The sequence below is a fragment of the Desmodus rotundus genome, chromosome 5, assembly GCF_022682495.2.
Source record: "Desmodus rotundus isolate HL8 chromosome 5, HLdesRot8A.1, whole genome shotgun sequence".
Taxonomy (NCBI): domain Eukaryota; kingdom Metazoa; phylum Chordata; class Mammalia; order Chiroptera; family Phyllostomidae; genus Desmodus; species Desmodus rotundus.
In genome coordinates, this window is record NC_071391.1 from 10,156,453 (window position 1) to 10,183,701 (window position 27,249).

Genomic DNA, 27,249 nt, shown 5'->3' on the forward strand with positions numbered 1-27,249 from the left:
GCCGTGCAGCCAGTGGGAGCTGGAATCCAGCCTCAGGTTCTGCTTGCTGAGTGTTTGCTCTGGTGTAGGGCTGGGCTCCCCTGAAGAAGAGCTGCCTTTTCCTGATTTGCTCAAAGCCGTGTTTGGGCTGGCTGTGACCATGGATGGCAATGGGACTCCTCCCTGCAGGGGAAGGTGGGAACTGGGAGGGAGTCAGCTGTAGGCCTTGCCCCAACTTAGCTCCTGGGGTGCCAGACAACTCAGGGTCGGCTGTAGCTGCCTCTCCTGGACAAACGAGGAGCTGAGGTACTCTCCTTGGAGCTGCTAGGGACACCCGTCTTGGCCTATCACACCCCTTCCTCAGGCTGCACTTCTTATCCCAGGGCGAGGGAGAAGCTCTTCAATGGCATGATTGACTCCCCTGTCTCTAAACCTCCTGGCCCTGAAATCTTGATGGTTCTAAGCCTTTCTCCCACTTTTGAGGTCCTGAGCCAACAAACCTTACAGAAAAAGATAAAATAATAGAATTTTTTAATAAATCTTTTTCCCAAACAACTTCTGTTGATCTTCACCACACAGGGGCCATGGTGGAGAGGCAAGTTCTCTCCAGGCACCTTTAAAAGTGTCCAGGGTAGACGTAGGAGAAAAGTATCCCTCCAGTGTCGGGAGGCTGAGGGGGGCTAAGGGAAGCAGGGGCCGAGGGTCAGCCTGGCCCTCTGCAGGGCTCCTTGGTGGGGCTTCCTTCCCCGAGCTTCCGAAGGCTCTGCTGGTGGAAGATGCTTTGCAAACAAAAGCTCCTCTCGAGTCCGCCGTGGGCACTGGGAGAAGGGGTCAGCGCCTGCCTGGGATGCCCCACCCCAGCTTTGGGGTGGGAACGAATTAATGGCCAGAGTTGGGGAGAATCGGGCTGAGCCACCAGACACAGCCTCTTGGGGCCGCCTTAAGCCAGCATCCCAGGAGGCAGGGAGAGGTGGCCTGGTCCTAGGGGAGAGAGGAGCAGGGAGTGGAAAGAGGCAGCAAGGCCGGGGGCGAGGATTGGGCCAGAGCCGCAGCTGGGGGCTGGGGCTGGGGGCCACCCCAGCCTGTGCAGTATCAGCACCGCAGTCAGAGGTGGTGGGGCGCCAAGAGCAGGAGACAAAGCAGAGGGGTGGGGAGCCCGGCCGAGAGCGCAGGGCCGCGGGAGTCCGGGGGCACCTGACAGGCTGCGCCCGGGCACGTCTGCTCCCCTCGCTGGTCCTCGCCCCCGTAACCCCCCCAGTAGTCGTCCTCGGTGGGTGAGTCCCCGCCCTGGCGCCCCCGCGGGTCTTCGGCAGGCAGGTCTCGGTAGAGGGTGGAGGGGTCGGCGGGGGGCGCCCCAGCCTCCGCCACCCCGTACAGGTGGTTGGAGGAGCTGTTGCCGCGGGCGCGGCTGCCGGGCCGCGTGGGCGCCGCGGGCGGGCAAGACTGGAAGTCGGCCTCGCGGAGCGCGCGCAGGTCCCGGCCCTGGCGCTCCGGAGGGGTGGCGCAGGTCACCTCGGAGCTGGACACGCGAGCGCGCTGGAACCAGGCCCAGAGCGGCCGCGCGCGGCAGTCGCACGCCCAGGGGTTGGCGTTGAGCCGCAGGAACTCGAGCGCCGGCAGGTCGGCCAGCGCCTCGCCGGGCAGCGAGGCCAGGCTGTTGTTGAACAGGTAGAGGATGGTGAGGCGGCTGAGGCCCCGGAAGGCGGCGCGGTGCACGCCCTGCAGCCGGTTCCCGTGCAGCAGCAGCCGGTCCAGGCCGCCCAGGCCGCGGAACACGTGCTCCGTCAGCAGCCGCAGGCGGTTCCCGTGCAGGAAGAGGTGGCTCAAGTTGGCCAGGTCCGCGAACAGGTCATCCTGTGGGTTAGGGTGGAGAAGACAGTGGTCCTGAGACAGGTGGGGATTTCTCCCCGGGGCGCTGGCGGAGGGGAAGGAAGAGGAGCACCATGGGAAGGAATTTGACCTGTCCTTTCAGAGTCCTGGGTTTGAATCCTGACTCCTCCAAGCTAGATACTGGTGAACGTGGGAAAAGCGATATAGTTGAGGCCGGTGTTCCTTAAACTTTTGGGTGCGTCAGAATCTCTGTGGATCCCGAAACGCTGCCCGGACAGTTTGTGATTTAGCAGGTGCGGCCTGGCCAGAGAACCTGCCAGTCTTTACAAGCCCCCAGGGAGTACTCACTCTGCAAGTCAGAAAATCACACTTGGAGAATGAGAAGCTCTGGTTAAGCATTCAGACTGCGGGCGATTTCCTGACTTCAAATCCGGGATCTATCAGTTACTGACTGTGCTACCCTGGGCAAGTCACGGGATCTCTGTGCCTCAGTTTCTCCCTCTGTAAGAGGGGGAGATTAAGTCGAGCAACGTGCATTAAGGTGCTTAGAACAAGGCTTCCATGTGGAAGGCATTCTATAAGTCGGCCATTATCATAACTTGGCCACGCCAGTAATCTCTCTGAGCCTGTTGCCTCATCTATAAAAAGGGGATGAGGGTACCGCCTCATGGCTTTGTTCTGAGGATTAAAGAAGATGATCCACATAAAGCTCAGATGGTGAGGTGCTGGGCACGGGGCCTGGCACACCAGTGTCCAGTCCGTTGATGAAGCCTGTGGGCTCAGAAGTCATGGCCCCTGGTGCCAACCCAGCTTGTGCTCTTCCCACCTGTCTGACTTTGGGTGACTTATGTAGCCTCACTGAGCCTCTCTTTCCCCAGTCTGTGTAACTTGGAGAACAGTACCCTCCCCACCAACCGGAGGGAGAGTTGGATGAGATCATGCTGTGAGGGCACAGTACCTGGTAGGCACATGGACGACCATGGAGAACCGATGGTCGCTGTGACAGTCGGGGCTCAGTTAGATAACTAATGTCCCTTTCCTGCTAGCAGGGGAGCTCTCTGGGGTCCAGAAGGTCTGCCAAGAGGCCAAGATATTAAGGGGACCAGGTGTCATCTTTCCCCGTCCCCACAGGCAGCAAGGGAGGGGAAGAGAGGCTGCTGCCTGATGTCCTGCATCACTGCCCCCTTAGAGGGGCTGTCCCACTTGTCTGGGCTGGGGATGCCCAAGCAGGCCATGTTCGTATTGGGAGGATCTTGGACTGTGGTTCAGAATGAATGGGGGTGTGGGGAGTGGATATGCTCCACGGGTGGGAGGTGGGAGGGGCTGGGGCTGGATTCTGCATTTTAACCAGCTCACTAAGGTATTGGTGATGATTAGCTCCAGGGACCACCAGCCCAGCCCGCTTTTTACAGAGAAGAGCACTGACACCCAGGGAGATGGAGGGCTTACCAGAGCATGGACCAGGGCCCTGGGACTGAGGTCCTCCCCCAGTGATACAGGACATCCCTGTGGTTGGCAGGTCCAGGAGGCCTGGCTCTCAGGGACACAGCATCCTCTATGCGCATACCAGCGTACCCTGGGGAGCCTGTTTCTGGGCTGTAGCTCTCCCACCCTTCCCTGTCTGGGGAGATGATCCCCCCCTTCCCCAGGAGCCTGGTCACAGGCTCTCAGGTGGGGGGAGGGCATTGACTCCCAGCCCACACCCACAGCCTCCACCTTCCTGTGCTCCTGCGTGTTCTCGCCCCCTCCCATCTGGCTTCCGCCCTCTCCGCTACAGGAACTGAGCTTGCCAAGAACCCTCCTCTTGGCCACACTGAGATCCGTCCCCCTCAACCTTCTCGGCTGCCTCTGACACTAGCGTTCTTCACCCCCTGTGCCACCGCCCATGCTCAGGCCTCCAGCGGGCTCCCTGCACCTCTGTGGCCTTGGGCTGGCCCTACTGGGCCGGGTACCTTTGTCCTCTTTCTGGCCCACCAGGGAGTGGGCTCTGAGTCCCTTCCACTTGAACACCTAGTTAGGGAGTGTCAGTAAGAGTGGGACACGCTCAGAGGATCAATGTATGTATGTGGGGGGCGGGTAGAGGGAGCACAGGTAATGGACCTTTGGGACTTGGGAAGGTTAGGAAGGGATGACCAAAGGTTCAGGGCCCCTAGGGAACTCAGGTGCCTTTGGCCCATAGTCCCAATTTTTAGGCTACAAAGTTCCTTGGTTCCAACCACCTCTCTTTCCCTTTTTTCCATTTGCAAAAGTCCTGCCCCTTGCCTCTCTGAGCCTCAGCCAGGGGGTCCATTTCCCCTCCCCCCATCCAAGCTGTTGCCAAATCCCGCTGCAGCTCTCAAATCCGGTCCTCCTCTCTCCATCGTTAAAACCGTTCTCTGTGCATTAATAAGCTCTTGACTTTCACAGCCCTCGCCCTCCCCCACCACCCTCCCTATCGCCCGCCCCCCCCCCCCCCCCCGCCCCCCGGGCTGAGAGTGGCTGCTAAAGTCATCTTCCATTTCCAAAACCACATTTCCCTCACCTCCCCCAGCCAGTTCACAGCTCTCTGCATCCATATGGAATCTCAATGCAGCATCCCTGCCCCCCTTCTCCGGACAGCATCCTGTTCTTAACCTTGCCTCCTTCTAGCCTCCCAAGGTCCAGTCTTTGGCACTAGTGCCTGAGCTGTGCAACCTTGGGCGGCTCCAGGTACCTCTCTGAGTCTCAGGTTTTTTTTAATCTGTGAAGCAAGGGACTTGAGATAGATGATCATTAAGATCCATCCTCATCTGATATTAATGAGTGAGTGAGTCCTGGACTGTACCTCATTCATTCAGCAAAGCTGTATTGAGTGTCTGCGCTGTGCCAGGCACCCCCCTCCCCGTGCTCACCGATCTACGTCTGGTGTCATTGTCTGGGCAAGCAGCTGAGCTTCAACTATGAGCCAAGCTCGGTGCCACGCACGTGCCATGTAGTAACCTGCACAACCCTGTGCAGCAGAGAATGTTATTATCTCCCCCTGCCCCGCCCCTTTCAGAGATCAGGAAAGGGAGGTTCAGAGAAGGCAAGCAACTTGCCTAGGGTTCAACAGCTAATATGTAGTGGAATGCAGATGTGAACTCTGTAGACAGGGCTCTGAAGAGCTGCACTTGAGTCAGACCCAGGCCAGTTCTAGGCTGTGCCCTTTACTAGCTGGGTGACCTTGGACCAGTGCCTTGACTTCACTGAGTCCCAGTGTCCTTCGCTATTAAATGGGGTAAATGATGCTTTCTCTGCCCAGATAGTGCTGAGCCCTTTTCCAGTAGCCTCTCCTTTAATCCTCACCAGAAACCCCTGAGGTAAAAGTATTTCCCCCATGTTGCAGATGGGTCCATTCAGGATTAAAGTGGTGAAGCAATTTGCTTAAAGCCACAGAGCAAGTCGGAGGTGGGGCTGGCATTCAAACCCAGATTTTCCTGAGTACAAAGGCTGCTCTTATACACCATGCAGGCTGCCGTGATGAGTAAAAGAGAGAATGGACGTCCTTATCATCTGGTTCCATTCAAGTAGGAACTACACTCCAGGAGCGCAGGGACACTATTGTTGTTTGCTCCTGAATCTCTGGAGCCCAGAGCACCACCTGGCATGTAGTAGGTGCTCAACTGATGAATGAACCCGCCTGGCACAGTACCTGGCATGCAGACGACAGCCTTTGAGAACCTCTAACCCAACTCATTTCCATTTCCACCTTCCTCATCTTTAAAAGCTGTGGTCCTCTTGCCTCCTCGGGCAGGCCCAGCCTTATCTTGGGCCACACCTGCATTCTGTGGATGTCACCCCAACCCACATTTCCTCACCTGTCTGTGGCCTCTCCCAACCTAGTTCCTCCAGGCATTTCCCAGGCAGGGCTGTCTCTTTCTTTCTCCTCTATAAAGGACCAGGTAGGAAGATGTCTCTTTCCCATGGTGCCCATACCAGTCATGCCAGGGATGTACAAAACACACTTCCCATTTCAGGAGATCCCAGCATCCACTCAAAATACTCTTTGTCCAGGTCTTTCCCGGGACCTGTCCCTGGGTCCTGGCCTGTGAGTCAGTGGAGGATCAGGTTCTAATGACATGATTTACTCAGCACCGAACTATGTGCTCTATATACACTAACTCATTTACTCTTTACAGCTGTTCTTTGTGGAAGGTATTCTTTTTATTACTTCCACTTTAAAATTAAGGAAACTGAGGTCCAGAGAGGAAAGGCATCATGCCTAAAGTTAAATACATCAGAAAATAGCAGAGCAAGGGGTCCAAACTCAAGCCCTCTGACTCCAGATTTCTTGTTGTGAACAGCCGATAACTATGGAGAAGGAGGCCAGGGCTTCAGTGGCAGTGCTTGAGTGTGGCCCTGTGCTAAAGCTCTCCTGATCGCCACTTTACAGATGAGGAAGTGGAGACTGAAAGAGGGCTAGGAATCTCCCCAAAGTCATAGAGGAGCTAGGATCTGAACCTACATCCGGTAGACTCCAAAACGAGTGCCTTCAAAAATGAGTCCACACTGCTGTACTTCAGGGTACTCTCACCCCCACCCCCACCCAGACAGACCCTAATGGAGAGTTGTACGTGGTGAAAGTGGCCGAAATGTGGTCCGCCCATGTAGGCTCAAGCATCACCAGCTCTGCCTGGCTGGGCGGCTCAGGAACTTCATTCCACGTCCCTACTGCCCCTCCATGTCCCTACTGCCAGGCTGTTGTGAGGCGAAGTGGGCTGGTGAGAACCTGTGAGCCCCAGTCACACAGGCAATGGTTTAAGGGACTTCATGTGTAGAGGCCTTATATCTACAAAATCTTGGGACTCTGGGCCTCAGCTTCCTCACCTGTGAGGAGGTGCAAACATCTCCCAAAAGGGCTGTAAAAATGAGATGAGGTGGCTGAGCATGCTTTGGAAACGGTGAGGTGCTAGGCAAACTGGGGATGGAAAGAAAAGAGAGAATGTGTTCTGGGACCCACCCAGGGCCTCAGTGCCATGCTTGAAGTTGACCCACATCTCCAGGATGAGGTCCAAGATGGGCCATTTCTCCAAGATCAATGTTAAATGAGGCTTGTCACTCTTTTAAAATAGTATTTTAACAAGCATTTATATAGTGCTTATCGTATGCCAAATGCTATTCTAAGTGCTTTACAAATTATTCATGCACTTACAATTATGAAATCTCTAGGACATGGGTGCTGGTGCTCCCCCCATTTTACAGATAGAAAAACTGAGGCTCAGAGGGGATTAGAAAATGTCACACACTTGCAAACTGCAGAGTTGATACCCATAAAGTCCTTCACACAGCACCCCATGCACAGCGTGTCTGCTAAATGATAGTGGGTGCCATTATCATCACTGATGCAATCATAATAACCACAACAGCCCTGGCTGGTGTGGCCCAGTGGATTGAGTGCCGGCCTGCGAACCAAAGGGTCGCTGGTTCAATTCCCAGTCAGGGTACATGCCTGGGTTGAGGGCCAGGTCCCCAGTAGGGGGCACATGAGAGGAAACCACATATTGATGTTCTCTCCCTTGCTTTCTCCTACCCTTCCTCTCTCTCTAAAAATAAGTAAACTCTTTAAAAAAAATAACCACAACATATTTTTTCCAATGTGCTACATACAGCAGTCTCCCCCCCTCACCCTGATTCACGACTTTGCTTTTCATGGTTTCAGTTACCCACGGTCAACCATGGTCCAAAAATATGAAATAGAAAATTCCAGAAATAAACAATTCCATAATTTTAAATTGCGTGCTGTTGTAATTAACGTGGTGAAACGTCTAACCTGCCTGCCTAGATGTGAGTCATCCCTTTGTCCAGCATCTCCTCACTGCCTTGGTTTCCTGCCTGCTACTCACTCATCGGAGCAAGTGTGGTGGTACCACCGAGCTTGTGTCCAAGATGCCCTTACTTTACTTAATTACGGCCCCAAAGCCATTCATGTAACTTTTATTACAGTATATTGTTATAATTGTTCTATCATTAGTTATTGTTAATCTTTTACTGTGTCTATTTTATAAATTAACTTTATCATTGGTGTGTATGTACAGGCAAAAACATAGTATGTATAAGGTTCGGTATCTCTTGCAGAAAAGCGGGGGCAGGCTACTGTATTTTCTGTCTCCCCCCCCCCCCCCCCCCCCCGAGAATGCTACCCCTGTGAAGGCAGGGAAGGGTTGTCTGCTTGGTTAAGTGCTGTATTCTCAGCACCTTGCACATAGTGGGTGCACAATACTTGTTTGTTAAATTATTATTGCTCCTGTTACTATCTTTATCAGCATCAACGTGACCTGACTTTTAAATCAGCACATTGGTGACCAGTTAGGCACCAAGCTGGGTGGGAGGAGGACCTGCCTTCAAGGTCTGCCGGGGGAGAAGGGAGACGCGGGATACTCTTGCCCCTTCCAGCCGGGGGCTGTGGTGCCCAGGGAGGGTTTTCTCCCGGAGTGGTTTGGAGGGCGTGTTATTACTTCCTGGGGAAATAGAATGGGAGGATTTGACTGTCAAACAGTCAGCTTAACAACAACAATAAACAATATTTAGATCAATAATAATAACAATAAATAGCAATTACTGTTATTCCTTCCGTTTTCAGAGCATCCATCTTTCAGCTACTTAATGGCTCTTTACCCTTTTTCCCCCTTCTTCCCTGTCAGCAAGACAGCAGGCTTGGCAATGGGAATCTAGACAGGGTGGTAGAGTCTCCCCTTGTCCTATTACCCAGTGTGTTGCAGGGAGGTGGAACCTTCTATGGGACACCGGTGGCACTGGGAAGGGGTGGGGGTGGGGAGAAAGGCAGCCATGAAGACCTTCAGGCCTGGTGCCTGAGGAAAGGCAGCCCCCGCCCAAGGCAAACAAGGGGGAAAGGAGAGATCACAGAAAGAGACGCATCACCCAGACAGACATGGGGGTGCGTGTGGAGTAGGCGTGTGAACGAAGACAGACAGAAGACGCAGAAGACAGATGGGGGAGGCAAGTTAGTGAGAGAGGCAGAGAGGGGCAGAAAGGGACAGACAGAAAGGCAGAGGCAGAGGGGGACACACGGGGTGGGGGTGGTTAGAGGAGTGAGAGTGGGGGGCAGCAAGGGAACCACACAGGTTAGACAGACCGACCCACGGAGACAACATGAAGAACAGTCCCTGGAGAAAGTGAGAGGGACACGCTGAGAAAAGGAACAGACATGGGGAGAGATGCTGAGATGCTGAGGCAGGAAGGGTGCCCTGGGGAGAGAGGAGGGACACACACAGGGACAGATGAGCAGAGGGGGGGTGGAAACAGGAGCGTCTGCGTGTGTGCGCCTGCGCCCTGCGCGCGCTGGGTGGGGCGGCTCACCTGGAGGTGGAGCAGGCTGTTTTCCTGGAGGTAGAGGTACTGCAGGCTGACCAGGCCGCGGAAGATGTTGCCGGGCAGGCTGCTGAGCTGGCAGCGGTACAGGTGCAGCGACTGCAGCCGCTCCAGGCCTTGGAAGGTGTCGGGCTCCAGAGAGCGCAGGTGCCGGTTGTCACCGAGGTCCAGCTCCTCCAGGGCCTGCAGATGGCGGAAGGTGCCCGGGTAGATGGTGGAGAGGTTGTTGGAGAAGAGCCACAGGGTGAGCAGGTTGGGCCCGAAGGTGCCCGGCCGCAGCGTGCGGATGAGGTTGTTCTGGAGGAAGAGTCGTTGGGTGCTGAGCGGCAGGGACAGCGGCACCGAGGAGAAGTTGTTGGCCTGGCAGCTCACGGTGGGCGGGGAGGCATAGCAGGTACAGAGCATGGGGCAGCTGGGGGCCGCTGGGGGCAGCGCCAGGAGCATCAGCAGGAGGCAGGCCGAGGCGGGACCTGCAGGGAGAGGGGGGCAGGCCTTTCTGGGCAGGCTGTGAGGGCGGGAGTGCCTGCCAGGGGCCAGCCCACCCACCTCTGATGGCGAGGAGCCTGCTGCTCCCAGGTGGGAGGGTTCTGGGAGCAAGTAACCTAGTTGCGAGAGGCCCGGGCCACTCCCACTTTTTGAGACCCCTGGAATATTAAAAAAATAATAAAGCAATGAAGAAATGCCGAGAGGACCCTGCAGAAAGCACAGCGCTCTGTTGAGAGTTGTTTCCTGGGTGGACGTCTTTTCCATCCTTGTTCTCACTGTGGTGGATCTGACCCGTTACCTGTCAGGCTTCTCAACCTCAGCGTTGAGAGTCGGGCTGATCGCTCTTTGTTGTGGGGGCCGTCCTATGTGGTGTCCTATTTAGGGTGTTTAGCAGCATCCCTGTCCTCTACCCACTAGATGCCAGTAACACCTTCCCCCTGATTATGACAACCAAAATGCCTCCAGACGTTACCAAATGTCCCCTGAGGAGCAAAATCGCCCCCACTGGAGACTGGCTGGGACTAAATTGAGGTCTCTTGTGAGTCTCTGGCTGGTGTAAAAGGGCCTTTTGGCTGCCCTGGGGGGCTGGCCTTGCTGAGCCCACCGGTGGCCACAGCCCCTACCTTCCTGCAGCTTTCACCTTGGAAGAACCTGAGTCTCTTCCTGTGGGCAGGGCCTTAGGGACCAGGGGCAATGGGCCTATAACTGGGGACACCAGCCACCTGCAACAGAACCAGCTGGAGGTTCGGAAAGAATGCAGCTCCCCTGGCCTGCCTGTGCAGAGTCAGAATTTCCGGATGAGAGCCAGGGAATCTGCATTGCACACTCCAGGCTCTTTTCATTTAGAGTCCCTTAATTTTTGTTTTCAAAATAACTTTTGAAGGTTGGATATGGTCCACCCTTCTTAAGATGCAGATGGAGAAGCAGGTCTGGGAAGGCTGCAAAGCCTGGGGGCTAAAGGGGTGTGTCTAAGCCCCAGCATCTCTGTGCTGGCCTGGGGAGCTCGGCCACTGGGCCCGAACTGGCATGACCTCTACTCTTTATCGTGAGTTCCACATGACTCCCGGGATTTTCTGCTGGGAGGTTTGCCTGGGGAGAAGGGGAACCAGCACCCCAAAAGCCGGAAAGTCATGCCCCAGGCACACATCCAGTGAGCACCTTCTGCCCCGGGCAGCGTGCTGGGCCTACCGAGGCTGAGGGGAGGAAGACGGGGCCTTGGACCCAAAGCCCTCGCCCCTGGGACTCTCGGGGTTCGGAGGCCCTGGGGAAGACTGATGCCTGGCGCCCGGTAAGTGCTGTGTGTGAATGCCTGTGTCTGAGCCGAGTGCACACTACATGAGCCTCAGGGTTTTCATGGCCCCCACAGGCCCCTGGCGTGGTGTAGACATCACAGAGGCTCCGGTGTGCCCCCTTCCCTGGGGGAACACACAAGCGAGGGTGGGGGACCCCATGCCCGACGTGCGTGGTGCTCCCATTGCGCCTCAGTTTGGGGCCCCACCACCGTATCCCTGCCCCTCCCTGTGGCCGCCGTGCAGGCTGCGCGTGTAAGAGCGTGTGCTGGCTGTCCTTGCATGTGTGTGTGTGTGTGTGTGTGTGTGTGAGTGCCAGCCCCCTGCGTGTGTAGGCTGGGTGTGATGTAATACTCATTCGTTCACACCACCTCCGCATTTCTCGGCCCTTCTCACCCCTCCCCCGAGCGGCGTTTCACGATTACTTTCTCCTCCTGAGTTTCTCAGAGCCACGTGGGATGGAGGAGCATGTCTCTCACCCCTCATCTGAACCTGTCAGGGGCAGAGTGCGGGAGCAGGTAGGGAACCTGGGGTAGGTCTCAGCCAGGGCTGAGGTTTGGGCCTTAGAACAGGAGATTACAGAGCTGGAAGGGTTTTCCAGGTTCATCTGGCTCAAGTTCGACTGAGGTCACAATCAATCGCGGTTCAGAGAGGGCAAGCGACTTGCCCAAGGTCACACAGCAAAGTGGTTGGCAGGGCAAGAACGAGAAAGGAGTCTCCTGATGCCTGGCCAGGGCACTTCCCTTCCTGGCAGAGTCACCCTCTGAGCTCGCTTCCCCAAGGACTTGACACCAGAAAAAGCCAAATCCTTTTCCGGTCCCTTAATCCCACCCCTTATTCACAACTGCACAAGAATGCGAGTTCTGAAGGCCACCAGTCCTGGGGAGGACGGGAGCTCTTCCCTCAGTCTCTAGGGCTGACTGGTACCCCAGGAGAGACAGGGAAGGATGTGCAATCCCAGAGCACTCCAGAGTCAGGGGCCACTCCCTGGTTTCCAGGGTCTCTTCCTTCCTGGAGGCTGCTCAGCTGCTCAGCAGGGCCTGCCCCACTCTATTCACAACTGGCCCCCTACTTACCCACATGAGGGCTCCTCTCTTCTTTCCCTATACCCCCTCCCTCTTGTCCCCATATATCCCCCATCCTGGCCCAGCCCCTCAAGCCTGAGACCTGTTCCTGGCAGGCTCTCTGAGGAGGGGCCCTGAGCACGGGGCCCCTCCATGACAGCTGCTGGGTAACAGTGACTCTGTTGCCATTTCTGGCCCTCGCAGCCATGCAAAGCAGCTGTAACCCAAGGAGCCTCATCCATAATTCAGGCTGCAGCTCTCACTGGAGGCTAGGAGGAGGGGAAGGTGGGGGGCACTGGGTTTCTCTGCCCCTAGGCCTGGCTGGATGCTTCCTGGATGAGGCCGTGGGGGCTGGTGAGCTATGCCTCTCTCTCCCTCCTCCACCCTCACCCTCCGGTCCCTGCCCAGGGTGTGCCCTTTTCCTTCTCCCCACAGTCCCCTCCCTACCCTCTGCTTCTCACGGCTCTTCACTGTCACTCCTTCCCTCCAGGCCTGTGTCCTTCTCTCTCTCTCCAGGACCACAGTCCCACTTCCGGCCCTCATTTTGTGAATCCCTGGCAGAGACTGGGGCCAGATGCACAGCATGTCAGAGCTGGAAGGGGGGCACCTCAGACACCACCAGAGCAAACCCCTTATTTCCCAGGTAACACAATTGAAGGCTGAAGAGCAGAAGGCTCTGTTGCTGAGTGAGCAGCCCGTGTCTCCTGACCGGAATCTCTGACAGTCTGCCTTCTATACCTTTCACGAAGGCTTCATGTCATCTCCCCCCTCCTATATGGGCCTAGGAAAGTCCTTTCTAACAGTGTCCCCACACTCTCCACTCACCCCATCCTTTCTCTTCCCTCTTTTCCTTTTCTTCTAAAGTTAGCAAGTAATGGCAAGAGTTGCAGGGGAGTGTAGAGCAAGGATGGGCATCTGTTCAGAAAGCATCTGTTATTAAGCACCTACTGTGTGCCAGGCACTGGATTTGTACATGTCTTCATATACATAGAACACAACACAACCCCATGAGATCAATATTATGGCCCCCAGTTAGCAGGAAAGGGGCAGGAGACCCAGAAACATGAGAGGAGTGCAGCCTCGGGTCATGCAGTGAGTACAGGAGGGACCCAGAATAGACAAGTGCATGTCCAAAGGGATTTCTGGTCTTTCTTCGGGACACTTCACATCATCTAAGGAAAGCACCCCTGAGTGAGAGAGAGGCTGCCCTCCAGGTAAAGGGAGGGAAGAAGTTGCGCCCAGGTGCAGAGGGCTGGGCCAGCTATGATCCTGGGTCTGTTTGGCTGTTCAGGGTCAAGGCAAAGAAGGAACCCAGGCTCCCTCTGCAACTTTCCTCTCCTGGGTTCCAGGTTGGGGTACTCTAGGGGGATGCTATTGGGACTCAAGAAGAGATGACCAGTGTCCAGGAGATATGGCCAGAACTGACCAGGGGAGGGATGGAGAGAGGCCAGAACATGGTATCGATCCCGGAAGGCTGAGGTGCCCAGAGCCAGCAGTATCCATTCATTGAGGGACCACTGTCAAGGACTCTGGGCCATCACCCTGGAGTACCAAGCTCAGAAACAAACTCCTCACCCCCGGAGCCACCCTGTGGTTCAGAGGCCCAGTGAAAGGACACACTTGAGGAGGAGGCTGATGGACCCCTAGACTAGAGGGCTGGAGCCAGGGGGCCAACCCACAGGGCACAGTGGCCCCAGGAAAGGTGCTCTCTGGAGTCAAGGTCTTTGACTTTGAAGGAAGGTGCCAAGGTCCCAGATGAGAAGCAACAGCTCCACACCCAAAAGGTTCGGGGCCCAAGGGTGCCGGGGCTGAGGAGGTGGCGGCGATGCCAGTGACGCAGGGGCCTGGGGAGGCACTGACGCGGCGATGGAGGTTTAGACTGTTGCAAGCAGCTTCTCACTCTGCCAGAATGTGACACCCCAAAATAAGCAGTCACCGTGGTGGCGGTGGCGGCTGCAGGATCCGACGTGAGGCCCGCAGATATAAATGGCAGCCAGGAAGCCCACCCTGGGCGGCTGCCACTCGATTAAAATGTTCTCCCTGTTCTTCCTCACAGCCAGACCTCAAAGCCCTGAGCTCTGAACCCGGGTCTGCCCCACTCCCCGAAAGAAGGAATGCGACGGGCAGGCGCTTTGGGAAGGGAGGGCTTCCCACGTGGAAGTGGTTACCAGACGCGTCTTTGTCTCATCTCTGGCAACTTTCCCCACCCCCACCCCATCCCTCTCTTCCATCCCTTTCTCGTCCTCCTCCCCCTCCTTCCTTTCCAGCCCCCATCCCCACCCTGGCGTCTACTCCTAGCCCCTCTTCCATCTGTGGTTCCCTGTCTCCAAACCTAGCGCTCATCCTTGACCCTCTCCCCAGTTCCTGAGACTCCATCTCCATTCCCCACCCTCATCCTCAGGCTTCGGATCTTCCCACTCCCCTTTCCTTCCAGGTCCTGAGGGCGCCAGGCTCTTTCCCATGACACCCATCCGCAGATTCTGGGTGCTTGTCCCTAGTCTTCTCTTCACCCCTCCCTTCATCTGGTGTCCTTTCTCCTTCCCTCTTCTTCCGTCCTAACCTGGGTCCCACTTCCCTCCAGGATTTTCCCATCTAACCTTTATTCCTCCTCCTCCTCCTCTTCCTCCTCCTTGTCTCCCTCCTCCCCTAACCACTTTCTCCCGTCGATAACGGCCCCCTCCTATCCTCCCTCCGACCCCTCCCCCCGCCCCGCGCCCGCCCCCAGTCTCCGGCCCACACCCTTGGCTGTCACTCAATCCTTGGAACTATCCCCTCTCCAGCGCCCTCCATCTGTCCTACGGTGGGGGGCCCTTGGATTTCCCTCTGCACCCCGCCCTCGCACACTGCCCCCTACCCACACCCCTTGTCCTCTCAGGTGACTGGAAAGTGCTGAGGCACGGGGCACGAGAAGTTGCTGAGTCGGCGCTTCCCCAGCCGGCCCGAGTCCTCGGCGTCCCCGGGAGCAGGTGGAGCTCGGACAGCGGAATCTGAGCCTCCCTCCCCGCCGCAGGCCCGGTCCGCCTGGCCCCTGCGTCCCCCTACGGTCACGAGCTCCCCACACAGCCCGGCAGTCTCCGAGCCGGGTGCGCTCCTCCAGCCGGCAGCCCTGGGGGCGGCGGCGGGGCCCCGGGATTAAGCCTTTCCTCCCCGCCAGGCTACCCCCACCTTCTACAACTGCCCCACCCTCGAGCCCTGAGGGCGGGGGTGCCCGCTGCCCTCCTCCGGATGGCCTTCGCCCTCCAGCGGGTCCCTACCTTGCAGCAAGCACCTGAGCCCGGGCAGCATCTTGTCTCGACGCTCGGGGGAGGGGGCGGCGGTGGGGGGCGCTCCCACTCGCTCCCTGAGCCCGCCAGACGGACGGCGGGGACTCCGCGGGGCTCCGGGAGGGCCCGGGAGTCCCCGGGAGGTGAGGCCAGGCCGCGGCACTCTACCCTGCGCCCCCCGGGCTGCGGGCCTCGGGAGGAGCCATCGGCCCCGACGGGACGGGGCGGGGCGTGACTGGGCGGGGAGGGCTGGAGCCGGCCGTCGACGCCGGTGCCGGCGCCCCCCAGCAGCGCAGGCGGCGTGCGAGTCCCTCAGTCCTTCGGTCCGCGCGCCCCGGCTGCGAGCCGAGGGAGAGTGGGGACGGCGAGGATGCTCTTCCCAACCACCCCCACTCCTTCCCGCACTCGCTGGCTCCTCCCTCTCTTCTTAGCTCGCCGATTTAACCCTTTCCTGGCCACTAGGAGGCGGGAGCGGCTCTTTAGCCCCCTCCATCCCGGACCCCTCCCCTCCTTGGAGGCCCCGGAGGAGTGTGTTCGATTGCCTTCGCGGCGCCGAGCTTCCAGGGAAATCCCTTACAGAGGGGGTGCAGTAGTGCATGGGAACCCCGTGGACTTGTCCAGTCTCCCCCACCCCAGTTATCCCGGAGGACATGGGCTGGGCTCCCGGGTCACCCCCACCTCCTCGCGGCGTCCCTGGTGCCAAGGTCCAGTCCTCCAAAATTTCTCTTCCCTGGGAGCGCGTCAAGGCTCCATTTTCCCTTCGTCTCTTGGACCCCAAGCCCTGGGAGTGTGCAACTGTGTGTAAGAATAGTACAGGCAAGAGTTTGTGTGCTGCTAGATCGAGTGCAGAGCAACGTGCATGCGCGCACGCAGACGCTTGTGCAGGTGTGATTCTTGAGTGCTTGCACGCTACACTTTATATGGGCTCAGGGAAGCGGGGGGCACGTGAGTGTGCCAACGGGTGAGCCGATGAGTGCCCGCCCGCGAGCGTGTCTGCGCTGGTAGGAAACGTGAGGCTGTGCGAGAGTTTGGCGGAGCGAACTTGGGGATGGGTAGCTAGGGTACAAGTGTCCGGGTGTGCGTGTGTCTCTTGATGCATTTTGCGAGCGGGTGCAAGTTTGGGTGCGCGTGTGACTGTGTGAATTTTTTGTGTATGTTAATGTGTACGAAAGGGGATATCTCATTTCCCGCGGGGGAATAGGAGAGGGCTCAAGGGTGGGGAGGGGAGCATTGGCTCCGCGCAAGCTGCTTCTACTTCCTTTTAGAGAGAGGTGCGTTCTGATCTCAAGGGGGTCCCTTATGCCTTCAGAGGCCGCGTTCCGGGCGATACCAGCCAGCCAGTGACCTAATCTAACATTTCCTGACAAAGGCGGCGTTGTCGACCGTCCCGGCTTTGACCCGGCCCAGAGGGCCCGGCCTCCGGCCCTTGGAAGCCTTCCCGGTACGGGATAGGCGTGGGGGCCTTGGGGGAATCGCTTCGGGGATCGTGGCCGGGCTGGGGCTGCCGGAGCGGCGCGTACCGCTGGGGCCAGAGCCATCTGCGCGCAGCCCAGCAGGGCCGGCGGATGCGCGGGAACCCCGGCGGCCCCTCCCGGTAGCAAAGAAAGGAACCCCTCGCCCTGCCGCCTCTCCCTGGCTCCTCCTCTCCTGTCTGTGCCCAACTCCCACGCCGCGCCGGGCAAACAGTCGGCGCTGTGTAAATGCTGGTCTCATTTTCCCATTCATTCTCTTCTCCATCCACGGTCTCATTCTTCCCTCGTTCTCATTAGATTTTTCTCATTTTCTCCCCCCACTCTTATTCACATTTTATGTGTCTCCGTCTTTCTGTTCCCTCCTTCCCGCCCTCCGTGTCATTTCCTCCCTTTATGCATCGTCTCTGTTGCTATGTTCCGTCTCTCCGGGCCTCTGTCACTTCCCTCCGGTCCCTGTGGCTCCCTGCCTCTCTGTCTCTCCCTCTCTGTGTCTGGGTCTCAGCCCTCCATCTCCCTCCCACCCCAGTTCTTCAGCAGGCTCCCGGCCCACTTGCACCTCGGCGCTCTGGCGCCCCCTGCTGGTTCCGTCCTTTGCTCTTCTCGGGCTCCCAGGCCCTCTGGGCACCTCTTTTTCTCTCCCACCCTCCCTCGATCAGGTCGCGTAGGAGCAGAAAGGGGGATCTCTGGGGCTCTGCTCCCCCTCCCATCTCTAGAAGGAATGGGCTCCCGTGTTTCCCGGGACCCACCCAGCGGAGGGCCCGCGCCAGGGAAGAGGGCCTGGAGGGGGAGGCGGGGAGGGAGTGTTGGGGGTAGCAGGGTGGGATTTGGCGTCCTTCCCCGGTATGAGCCGCGGCACAATCTGTCGCTGGGTTTGTTTGCCGAGCTGCCTCCGGAGCGCAGTGGGGCTGGCTCCCGGGTAGCGAAATATCACAAGATGCGTAGACAGACGCTGAGGGGCGGGTGGGCGGCGGGCTGACTCAGGTGTGCTGTCATCAGCTCCCCGGCCCGCTCTCCTCTGAGAGGGGTGAGGGGACCCCCGGTCCCCAACACAGGTGGGAACATGAAGCTGGGCGGGGAGCCCCCATCCCTGGTGAGCTTCAGGGATAGGGGTGCACCTGCCAATAGTTCTTGACTCTAGGCCTCTCCTTCAGGCCCGGGTACCCCTGGGGACACCCCCAACTCGAATATGCTGCTGACTTTTATCAAGCCCTCTGCTCATATACCATTATACAGGCATCGGTTTCCTGTAATTATCTGCCGGCTCACCACTTTCCCCCACTAGACTGCCAGCTTTTTGAGGGCAGGAGCCTCCTCTCGTTCATCTTTGTGTCCCCATCAGGGGCTCAGTGCATACAGTGCATCGACGAATCGATGGGGGGGGGGTGAGTGGCTGGCTGGTCTGTCTGCAGGAAATACCACAATGCATTTGGTCTCCCTGGTAGAATATTCTGACCCCTCGTTCCTCTTTCTACCGACATTTGCAGCCCCCCCTCCTCACCCCCACCTCCAGACAGGCACGGGGGATTGGAAACAGCTCTCCCTGGAGTCTGAAGACCAGAGTTCTGTCCGTTACCCTAAATAAGTCACTCCCCTTCCTGATGAGTTCCTTCGCTTCCTTATCTGTTAGTGCGAATATGCCACTCACTCATAAGGCTTTGGCGAATCTCCAGTCACTCAAAGTATGAGAGAGCTCTCAGTAAAATGAAGTTCTGACCAGTGTCTGTGGTGGTGGCTGTCGTGGTTACTTTTTTGGTGTTGACTATCCCTATCCCTGTAGAACCAGACACCATGTCTGACCATGAGTTGAACGCCTGCAGTTGGACGTTTTGAGACCTGAGGGAGTAAGCTGATGGCAAAGTGTAACGAAGGGCAGTGCCATAGGGCATCTAGGTCCATCCCTGGCTGGTGGCCACTTTGCCACGTCCTGAAGTACTGGGTCCTTAAGGCTTGGCCACAGAGCTGGCCCGCCCTCTGGTGGCTGTAGGCGGATCTGCAGCCTCACGGAAAGCCAACGATCTCCAGAAGTGGGCTGACCTCCAGAAGTGGGCTGACGGATAGATTTTCCCTGAGAAGGGGGAGGACCTGCTGTGCGGAGAACAGTGGAAAGAAAGTCATGTAGAAGAAGCAGGATACTGGCACAAACTAGAGGAGCCTCGTCCTCCCCTGAGTTTCCACTTATTAGCAGCACCCCTGCTCTCAGTGAGACACCCGAGGCCCCTCTTGCCTCTGGGGACCCCATCTAGTGAGTCCACAGAACTCTCCTGGTCCTTTTCTCCACCTGTTTGGAAACCTCACTGTGCAGGACACTTGGCAGTTAGTGTACGGGGTGGGGTGGCTCAAAGGTCAAGAGCAGAGTCTCTCTCTTATGGGTTCATGCCCTGGCTCTGCCCCTCACTAACTAGATGACCTTGGGCAAGGTGTTTCACTTTTCTGAGGCCCAACTTCCTCATCCAGAAAGTGGGAGGCAGGCAATACTAGTTCCTACCCCATAGAGTTGCTTGAGGATTAAATGAGGTAAAACATGAGAGAACCCGACAGAGTGACTGACCCTGTGCCCAATAAACACTAATAATAATATTACTAATTTTCTCCTTTAGCCCAACGGCACCCGCAGAAATAGATGTTGCAGTTCGGGGGAAGAAAGCACAGTTATGACCTGAAAGTTCATCAGCTGTGAGTGGCAGAGCCAGGTCTGGGAGTCAGTTCCTAGTTACAACCTCCCACACTCTGTGTATCTGACTCCTTTGCTGGCCGCCACTTCTCTGCTTTCCCCTGGCTCAGACCAGGCTGCCCAGTGTGATGAAAGTCATCTCTGCCTGAATTAGAAGTCTTGAGTTCTAGCCTGGGCTCTGACTTTGAATGGCTGGGTAACCTGGGACAGATCTCTGCTCTCCCTGGGCTTCAGGCTCCCCCTAACTGAGAGGAACACCTTGGACTCGATGCTCTTGAAAGTCTCATAAAGCTATGACTTTGTGACATCCTTGCTTCTCTGTCAGTCCAGAAGAGGAAGGTACCAAAAAATGGAGTGTCTCAGCTAGATCCCATGCCCCTACCTTCCCAGCTCTAAGGGTGTGGTGAGAGTTCTGGGGGGAGATCAGAATTTCTAGAGATCTCCTAGACCCCCGCTCTGGGTTCCACAGCCCTCCCAGTACCCTGCAGGCCTGCCCCTGTGCTTGTCAGTGATCCCTACTCTGGGGGAAGGGCCTTGTCACCCAGAATCCTTCCCTCAGTGAGTTCCATGTCCTACTTTGCCCAGCCTGATGGGAACATGGATCCTTTCCAGGTTATTTCTAAAACAGGGAAGAAAACCTAAACCTAGATTAGTTTAAAGGTCAAGGGTGTCAGAAATGTTTTCTCCTTCTGGCTTGGTTTCTAGGTCTCTGTCCATTTATATTCTTTGCAATAATAACTGGCATTTATTAACCACTTACTTTATGTCATGAACTTATATGTGTTGACTTGTTTAACAGAGTAGCTCTGTGGAGGAAGGTCTATTAATATCCCCCTTTTTACAGACGGAGAAACAAACCCAGAGGTATTCCTATGCTTAGATTTGGACAAGGAGGGTCTTGGCCTGGGTCCCATGCTAGAGGGTGTTGCTCTGGTCCTCCTTCAGCCAGCATCCCTGCATGGGGGGAGAAGTCCCCGAGACCAACGGGATGTGCCCTCTGGGAGTCTCCATTCCCCTTCTAGACCACACTTTGGGTAGCCAGGACATGGGAATCTCCATCTCAAATGGCCCAAGTCTACTTCCAGGACCCGTGTGGACATCGTCAGCCAGTGTGTGTACCCCTGGCCAAAGGTGGTGGAGGGGCAGCTGTTTGGAGAGGATGTGGTTGAAGCTTGGACATGGGGGTGAGCTATTCCCATGCATGTACATGAGGCCCTTGTTGTTTGGTATGGAGCTGTGTTTGTTAAGAGAAGAGGAGGTGGCTGTGTTTCTGTAGAGACCTCCAAGGAGTGTGACCACAGTACAACTGAACCTGGCTTTTCAATGCCAGGTTTCTTTGAGGAATACAAAAGAGCAATGCAGGGGGGCTGGGTGGTGAGGGCACCCTGTGGACTGGTGGGGCGAGGGGAAACCTCCCAGCCTGTGGTAGCAGCACCTCTGTTCGCACTCCAGCCATGCAGATGACTTCATCGAAGGTGACATGACCAGGAGGCTGTAGAGCCAGACTCTGAGTCCAGGGCTCTGTGAATATTTCCTTCCTTTATGAGGGTCCATGACAGTCTTGACCAAAAGTCAGAACTTTGACTCCCTGGAGGTCTGTTGGTGAGAAAGTTGGGTCACATTGTACATGCCTGAGTTTCCTTCCCAGAGAAGAGAGCTTCCTTTTCTCCCTAGACTGTGAGTTCACTGAATACAGAGCCCATATTTTTTTGGACTTTTTTTTGGTTTACACATCTGGCCCAGCCTTGACCCAGAGTAGGCACTCGGCAAATGATGCTGACCTATTGGACACACGGTCTAGAAGGGAAGATGCTAATCAAACAATCACAGCACCAGGTGCTGGGGTCATGTTGATGACCAACAGGTGTGGAAAGTCTGGACTGGGGAGTGGGTGTGCAGAAGTATTGGGAAGCATTGCCCGTGGGTGCCTATTAAATGAGCTGCCTTTGACTCTATTCATTTGAGAACCCATTTTATGGGGTTGTAAGGATGCAGAATGAGTCACCCCAAGATGTGCCTCAGTGGCAGGCAGATTATTATTATTATTTTAAAATCCTCACCTTAGGGTATACTTATTAATTTCTGAGAGGAAGGGAGAGGAGAGAAACATCAATGTAAGAGAGAAACATCGATCGGTTGCCTCCTGCACATGCCCTATCTGGGGACTGAACCCACAACTCAGGCAAGTATCTTGACCAGGAATGGAACCCACAACCCTTTTGTTGTATGGGATGATGTTCCCACCAACTGAGCCATCCAGCCAAGGCTACATAATTTCTGTCTGTGAAGCTCTCCTGTATGTGGAGTTCCCATACGTGCATATGTAACTAAACTTGTTATTTTCTCGTGTTAATCTGTCTCGTGTACATTTAGTTATTAGACTGGACAAAAGCTCCTTGAGGAGTAGAGGGAAGTTTCTTCCTCCCCCACAGAATGAAAGACTGATGATTCCCCTTTCACTGCTGCACTAATTCTCCACCCCCCAGAGGAAGAAGTACCCAGTTAAAGTCCCTCAGGTGGAGAGGGGGTACTTGTGGCAGCCCCTCATGGCATGGCCCTTTATGGGCGGCATTCCTTTCATGTACATAGTGAATGGACAAGAGAGAACACTTCATTTTCCCTCAAAGTCTGTGGACTGAAGCCACTGAGTTTGCAAGGGAGAGCGAGTACTTGTGTGAGGGGCTTGGGGAGGGGCAAGGTGGAGAGTCACAAGCTCTATTTCGGGGGATGTGGACCCTCCTGCCCATTCCCACCTCCACTCAGACCCCACTAGGGGACCAGTCACAGTAGCCTACTGACAGATTTCTTTGTCTCTCAGTTCACTTTCCTTAATTAATCTCAAAATTAATCTTCCCAAGGTGTAGTTTTGATCATGTGCCTTCTTGCTCCAATGGCTGAATCTGGCTGGCAAATGATGAATATCTACCGACTCTCAAGTGCTCACTCAAACTGAAGAAGAGCCTTAAGGCGTCAACAGATAAACAGGCGCAGGCTGCGGACAGGTACTTTACTGAGCAGGGTAAGCAGGGAGTCAGCACATACCTGGAAAATGGTTCAACAGAAAGCCAGGTAAGAGATGTGGGCAACCACTTTGCCTAGGAGGATAAGCAGAGACTCAACAAGTACTCAGAAAATAGTTCTCCCCATTCCTCATCAAGGAGACGGACATGTAAGCAGTATGGGACTAGCATTTTATACTTACTAAATTAGCAGAATTGGTAAACACCATCACCCCGCACTGGCAAGGCTGGATGAAGTCTGCGCTCCTTACATCTCTGGAAACAATGTGTAAAACTTTGGAAAACCAGCTAGGGAAGTGTAACAAGAGCCTTGAAAATATTATTACCTTTTGACTTCTTAATCTCACTCCCAGGAATTGATCCTAAGAACCTAATTCAATACGAGAGACGCCTCAGGGGTGTTGCTGGTGAGGTCCTTCTGCACACTTCTCCAGGCGGTGAGGTGGTGAAGGCAACCATGGCTAATCTAGTCAATGCAATATCACCCAGCCACAAAAATAATGATTATGGAGACCATGCAGAAGCACGGAAACTGTGTATCGCATCGCATTTGTGGAAAGCAGAATACAAAATCTGTGTGAATCCTGTGATTGCAACCATGAACGGTCAAGTATTCATGTTGACAAAGTCTGGAGGCAAATATGCAAAAACAAAAATCATTTGAAGGTGGGAGAACGATGAGTGGTTTCCCTTTTTGTTTAAGCATCTTCCTCGTTAGTGTTGTTGAAGTATTATTTTCATGGTAGAATGAGTTCTATAAAAGCAAAGCTTCTTTTATTGTCTGGGGGATATAGTCAAAACTCTCCTGCGTTCGCTGTAATAGTTACAATGACTGCATTTGTAAGTGTTCGCTGCATCGCAGGCAGTGAGGTGAGTCGCGTATAGACGCGATTTCACTGGATCTTCGTGACAAACGACACTGTGGGGAAAAACCCCTATTACACTCATTTTGCGGATTAGGCATCTGAGTTCCTGTGAGGTTAGCCCCCTTTCTAGGAAATCATCCTTGTACACAAAGGCATCTGTAGATCGGGTCAGCGCGGCCTTGCCCGTGCGTGGTAGCATGTGATGCAGTGCGCCCAACCTAGATATCGGCAGTGGGGTCGGTTACATGAATGTTAGTACAGCCATGCACAGCCGCCAAAAAGGATGAAGGTCTATGTGTTCTTCTACGGACTTAGTCTTTCTCAAAGACACTAAGAAAACAAAGCAAGTCACAGAACAGTGGCATAGGACGTTACCGTTTGTGTCAAAACCCTGTTTCATATAATCACACACACGTACAGATAACATGTACAGACTCTCTGAAAGGACATGAGCCAAACGGGTAAGAGTAGCTGCCCAGAATTTGGGGTTGGAAAGACTCTGGTTGACATGACCGGGGCGGCTGGCTCTGCCACAGTGTTGGTCCAGCCAGCAGACTGTACTGGAGTCTCTGGGTAATTTGAGAAGTTTGGGGGTGTGAGCAACAGAGATTCCCCCTCTCCGTGCCCACAACAGCCGCCCTAGGCTCTGCCCCAGATCCTGGGAGACTTATTCTTTACTCTGTAACCTTTTGTACTGTTTACTTAAAAATAAAAACCCTGCGCGTGCATTACCTCTTTAATAATTTAATATTTAAAATTTAAAAAAGAGGAATGTCCCGCCTGAGGCAAAACCCACCAAAAGAATGGGGGGCTATCCGGGCTGCAGGTGGGCCCAGGTGGAGGTGCTGAGATGTCAGGACCCTGATGGCCTCTCCCGTGGGACCTGGGGACCCACCCTCTCTCTTGTCTCTTGGTCTCTTTTCAGCAGAAGCTTTCATCCTCTCCTTTCCCCAGCCGCGGCTGGTGATGGCGTCAGAGGCGGGTTTTTGGTCGAGGCAGGTTTCAGTAGCCTCACTGAGCCCGAGTTGCATCACCTCTCTAGGACTGTTTTCTTGTCTGTGAGGTGGGGAAGCGCGTACCTCACGGGGTGTCTGTGAGAGGGAAGTAGCCGGTGCTAGGTGGTGCATAGAGATAGGAGAGGGTGGGGTGGGGCCTCTAGGACCTTGGCGAAAAGGGAGAAGTTGACCCATGAGACCTCAAACCAACACACAGGGGGAGTGGGAGGGATGCCCCCAGCAGTTACAGCATTTTGGGGTGCAAGTTATAGAAACCCTCACCCAGACTGGCTTAAACATGCCTCTTTGTCCATCTTCAGGAGAAAGTTGGCCTTCCCCAGTCATGGGGTAAAAAAGTCTTTTTCCTTCTCTCTGGGAAATCTGAGGTCAAACCCCACTTGAGACAAGTAATTGTCACCCAGAGGATAACATACCCGGATTGACGTAAGTTGGGGGTTCCCAAGTCAGTCTGGCAAGAGCATGGTAGCTCCACGATTATATTGGACTCATCAGGGCAGCCCTGTGGGTGGGATCTGGAGCCGCACTGCTGCTGAATGGGGGGAGGGGTCAACCACAGTGACCACCCCAGCCCCCTAGGTCCTAGGTAATGAATGGTATCCTAGGTGCACATTAAACATAGCTGAATAAAGACCATCCATCCATCCTTTCATTCACCCATTTATCTCTTTGGTAATTTATTTTTAAAAGATTTTATTTATTTACTATTAGAGAGGGGAAGGGAGGGAGAAAGAAAGGGAGAGAAACATCAATGTATGAGATATCGATCGGTTGCCTCTCACATGCCCCCAACTGGGGACCTGGCCCAAAACCCAGACATGTGCCCTAACTGGGAATTGAACCGGCGACCTTTCAGTTTGCAGGCTGGCGCTAAGCCCACTGAGCCACACCAGCCAGGGCTCTTTAGTAATTTATTAAATGCTACTGGGTGCCTTGCATGGGCCGGGGGCTGGAGGTTTAGCAGTGACTGCAGCTCTCTGCCAAGTGCTTGCTTCCTTCAGCATGTTGCTCATGCCCCCCTTTTCCTGAGGCCTCCCTGCTGCCCTGCACCTCACGATCTCACTTGCTCTCACGTCTTCCCACACTCAGTTCTATTTTATCTTTTTTCCCAAAGCATTCACCACTACCTTCCAACACACTATATGAGTTACTTATTTATTCTGTTTATTGTTTATTGTCTGTCTCTTCCTACTAGATAGAATGTAGACTCCAAAAGAACAGGGATTTTTGTCATTTTATTCACAGATGTACCTGAGCCCCTGGAGCAGTTTCTAGCACCCAGCAGTCACTCAATAAATGGTTGTTGGGTAAATAACTGCAAAAGTCCCTGCCACCACCCCGTGCCTTTGAGTGTTTACATGTATGTGGTAGGGAGGGAGAGAACTCAGACGTCAAGTAATCCCAGACAAAAATATGTAGGTACAAGCGGGGATAAATTCTATGATGAAAGAGTGTGGGCCATGGTGAGAGAGCTCACACCAGTCCTGGGGATTGGGGACAGTGTCCTTCAGAAAGGGACATTTGAGTCAGGCTCTGAGGGGTGAGTAGGAGTTGGCTGGGAGTGAGGCAGTGAAGGACAGAGGAGGGGGCTTTGTGCTGGAGGTGGCTGTACATGGAGGGCCCAGTGGATTCTCCTGCAGAGCGGTGAGGAGAAGGGGAGCTCAGGAGCACTGCAGCCCATCCGAGGTTCCAGATCACTTAAACGAAGGGAGAGTAACAGCTCTTTCTGGGGCCATGGGAGCTCGGCACTGACCCCCAGGCAGCCTGTCTTGGGGTCAACAAGTATCTCTCCCCGGCCTTGGCTGCTTCCTGTCCCTCTCTGCGCCCCAGCGTCTCACACCCCAGCTGCTCCCAGCCAGAAGCCTCACTCAGTGCCACTGCTCTCAGCCCTGCCTCTCTAGTAATGACTACGATGATGATGGCTAACCATAGTGGTGGAGGGCCTGGAGGAGCGAGGGTTTCTGACTCTTGAGCAATGCTCACACAGTGCTGGGAGGGAGCTCAGTGCAATACCACCCCTCTTTTCTGGTTGAGGATGGTGCTCAGAGGAGGAAGGACTCATTCAAGGACACACAGTGGGGAGTGTCTCAGAGCGCAAGGAAGGCTGGTGGATGAGGGGCGGCCATCAGGGGCTTGGACAGAGATCACAATGACCTTTGACTCCTAAGCCTCACTTCTGTAGAATTAGTGGGGACTGTGGGGAGGAAGACATTTTTATGTGCCCTTCGAGGTTCTTCTGGCTGGCCTAATAATTAAATTCACACGAGTCAGATTAACAAGAGAAAAGGACCAAATTGAATTACCAGCGTATATATGGGAACCCTTCACCCATGAGAGGTTCAGAGATGCCAACTTAAAGATTCTGCACTAAGGATGAGGTAAGATGCCTTGGCGCTTCAGAGAAAAGGAAGAGCATCGCAGGACAATAAGTACTTAGGTGTTGGTCCGATGTATGGTAGGTCATAAAAAGTCATTTCTGGTAATAACTCATCACGGGCAAGGCCCCAAATTTAGATTCATTCAGGGAGAGGTAACTGTTTCTTGTGAGCCTGCAGGGTCTTGATGGCCTTCAGCGTGAAATAATCCACGTGCCAAGCTGGCTCTTCGTGGGGAGGCCTGTTCGGAACTCCTCTGGGGCAAGGCCCTGCCAAACACACGTGGGCAGTCTTGGTTCCATCTTCTTTGTGATCATTTTAACTCCAGCGTCTTGTGGCCTGACCTGGATTCTTCACAGCTCTAGGCTTGTCCAGTCCCCAGTCACAGGAACCCCGCAGACATCCCAGATCCAGAACGGACCCAATCCATCAGCATGACCGGGGCCTAGACCGGGCCATGTGCAGAGCTCAGTGGGGATCAGTCCCCTCCAGTTGCTCTTTCTGGATAGATCTGCCAGCCCTCTTTCCTGGATCCCATTATCGGCATTCCTCCAGGCCCATCACTTGCTTTGGACCTCTCTGTTTCCAGATTTGA

General features: G+C 55.0%; 1 protein-coding gene across 1 annotated transcript; it reads right to left on the reverse strand.

The window, feature by feature from the left end:
* Positions 1–493: 493 nt before the first annotated feature.
* RTN4RL2 (reticulon 4 receptor like 2) lies at positions 494–15,594 on the reverse strand. Its single transcript, XM_053924642.1, has 3 exons — positions 15,229–15,594; positions 9,124–9,605; positions 494–1,833 (listed from the first exon to the last, which is right to left on the reverse strand). The coding sequence occupies exons 1-3, from the start codon at positions 15,257–15,259 to the stop codon at positions 1,084–1,086; spliced, it is 1,263 nt and encodes a 420-aa protein (XP_053780617.1). The 5' UTR covers positions 15,260–15,594; the 3' UTR covers positions 494–1,083.
* Between the last annotated feature and the right edge of the window lie 11,655 nt (positions 15,595–27,249).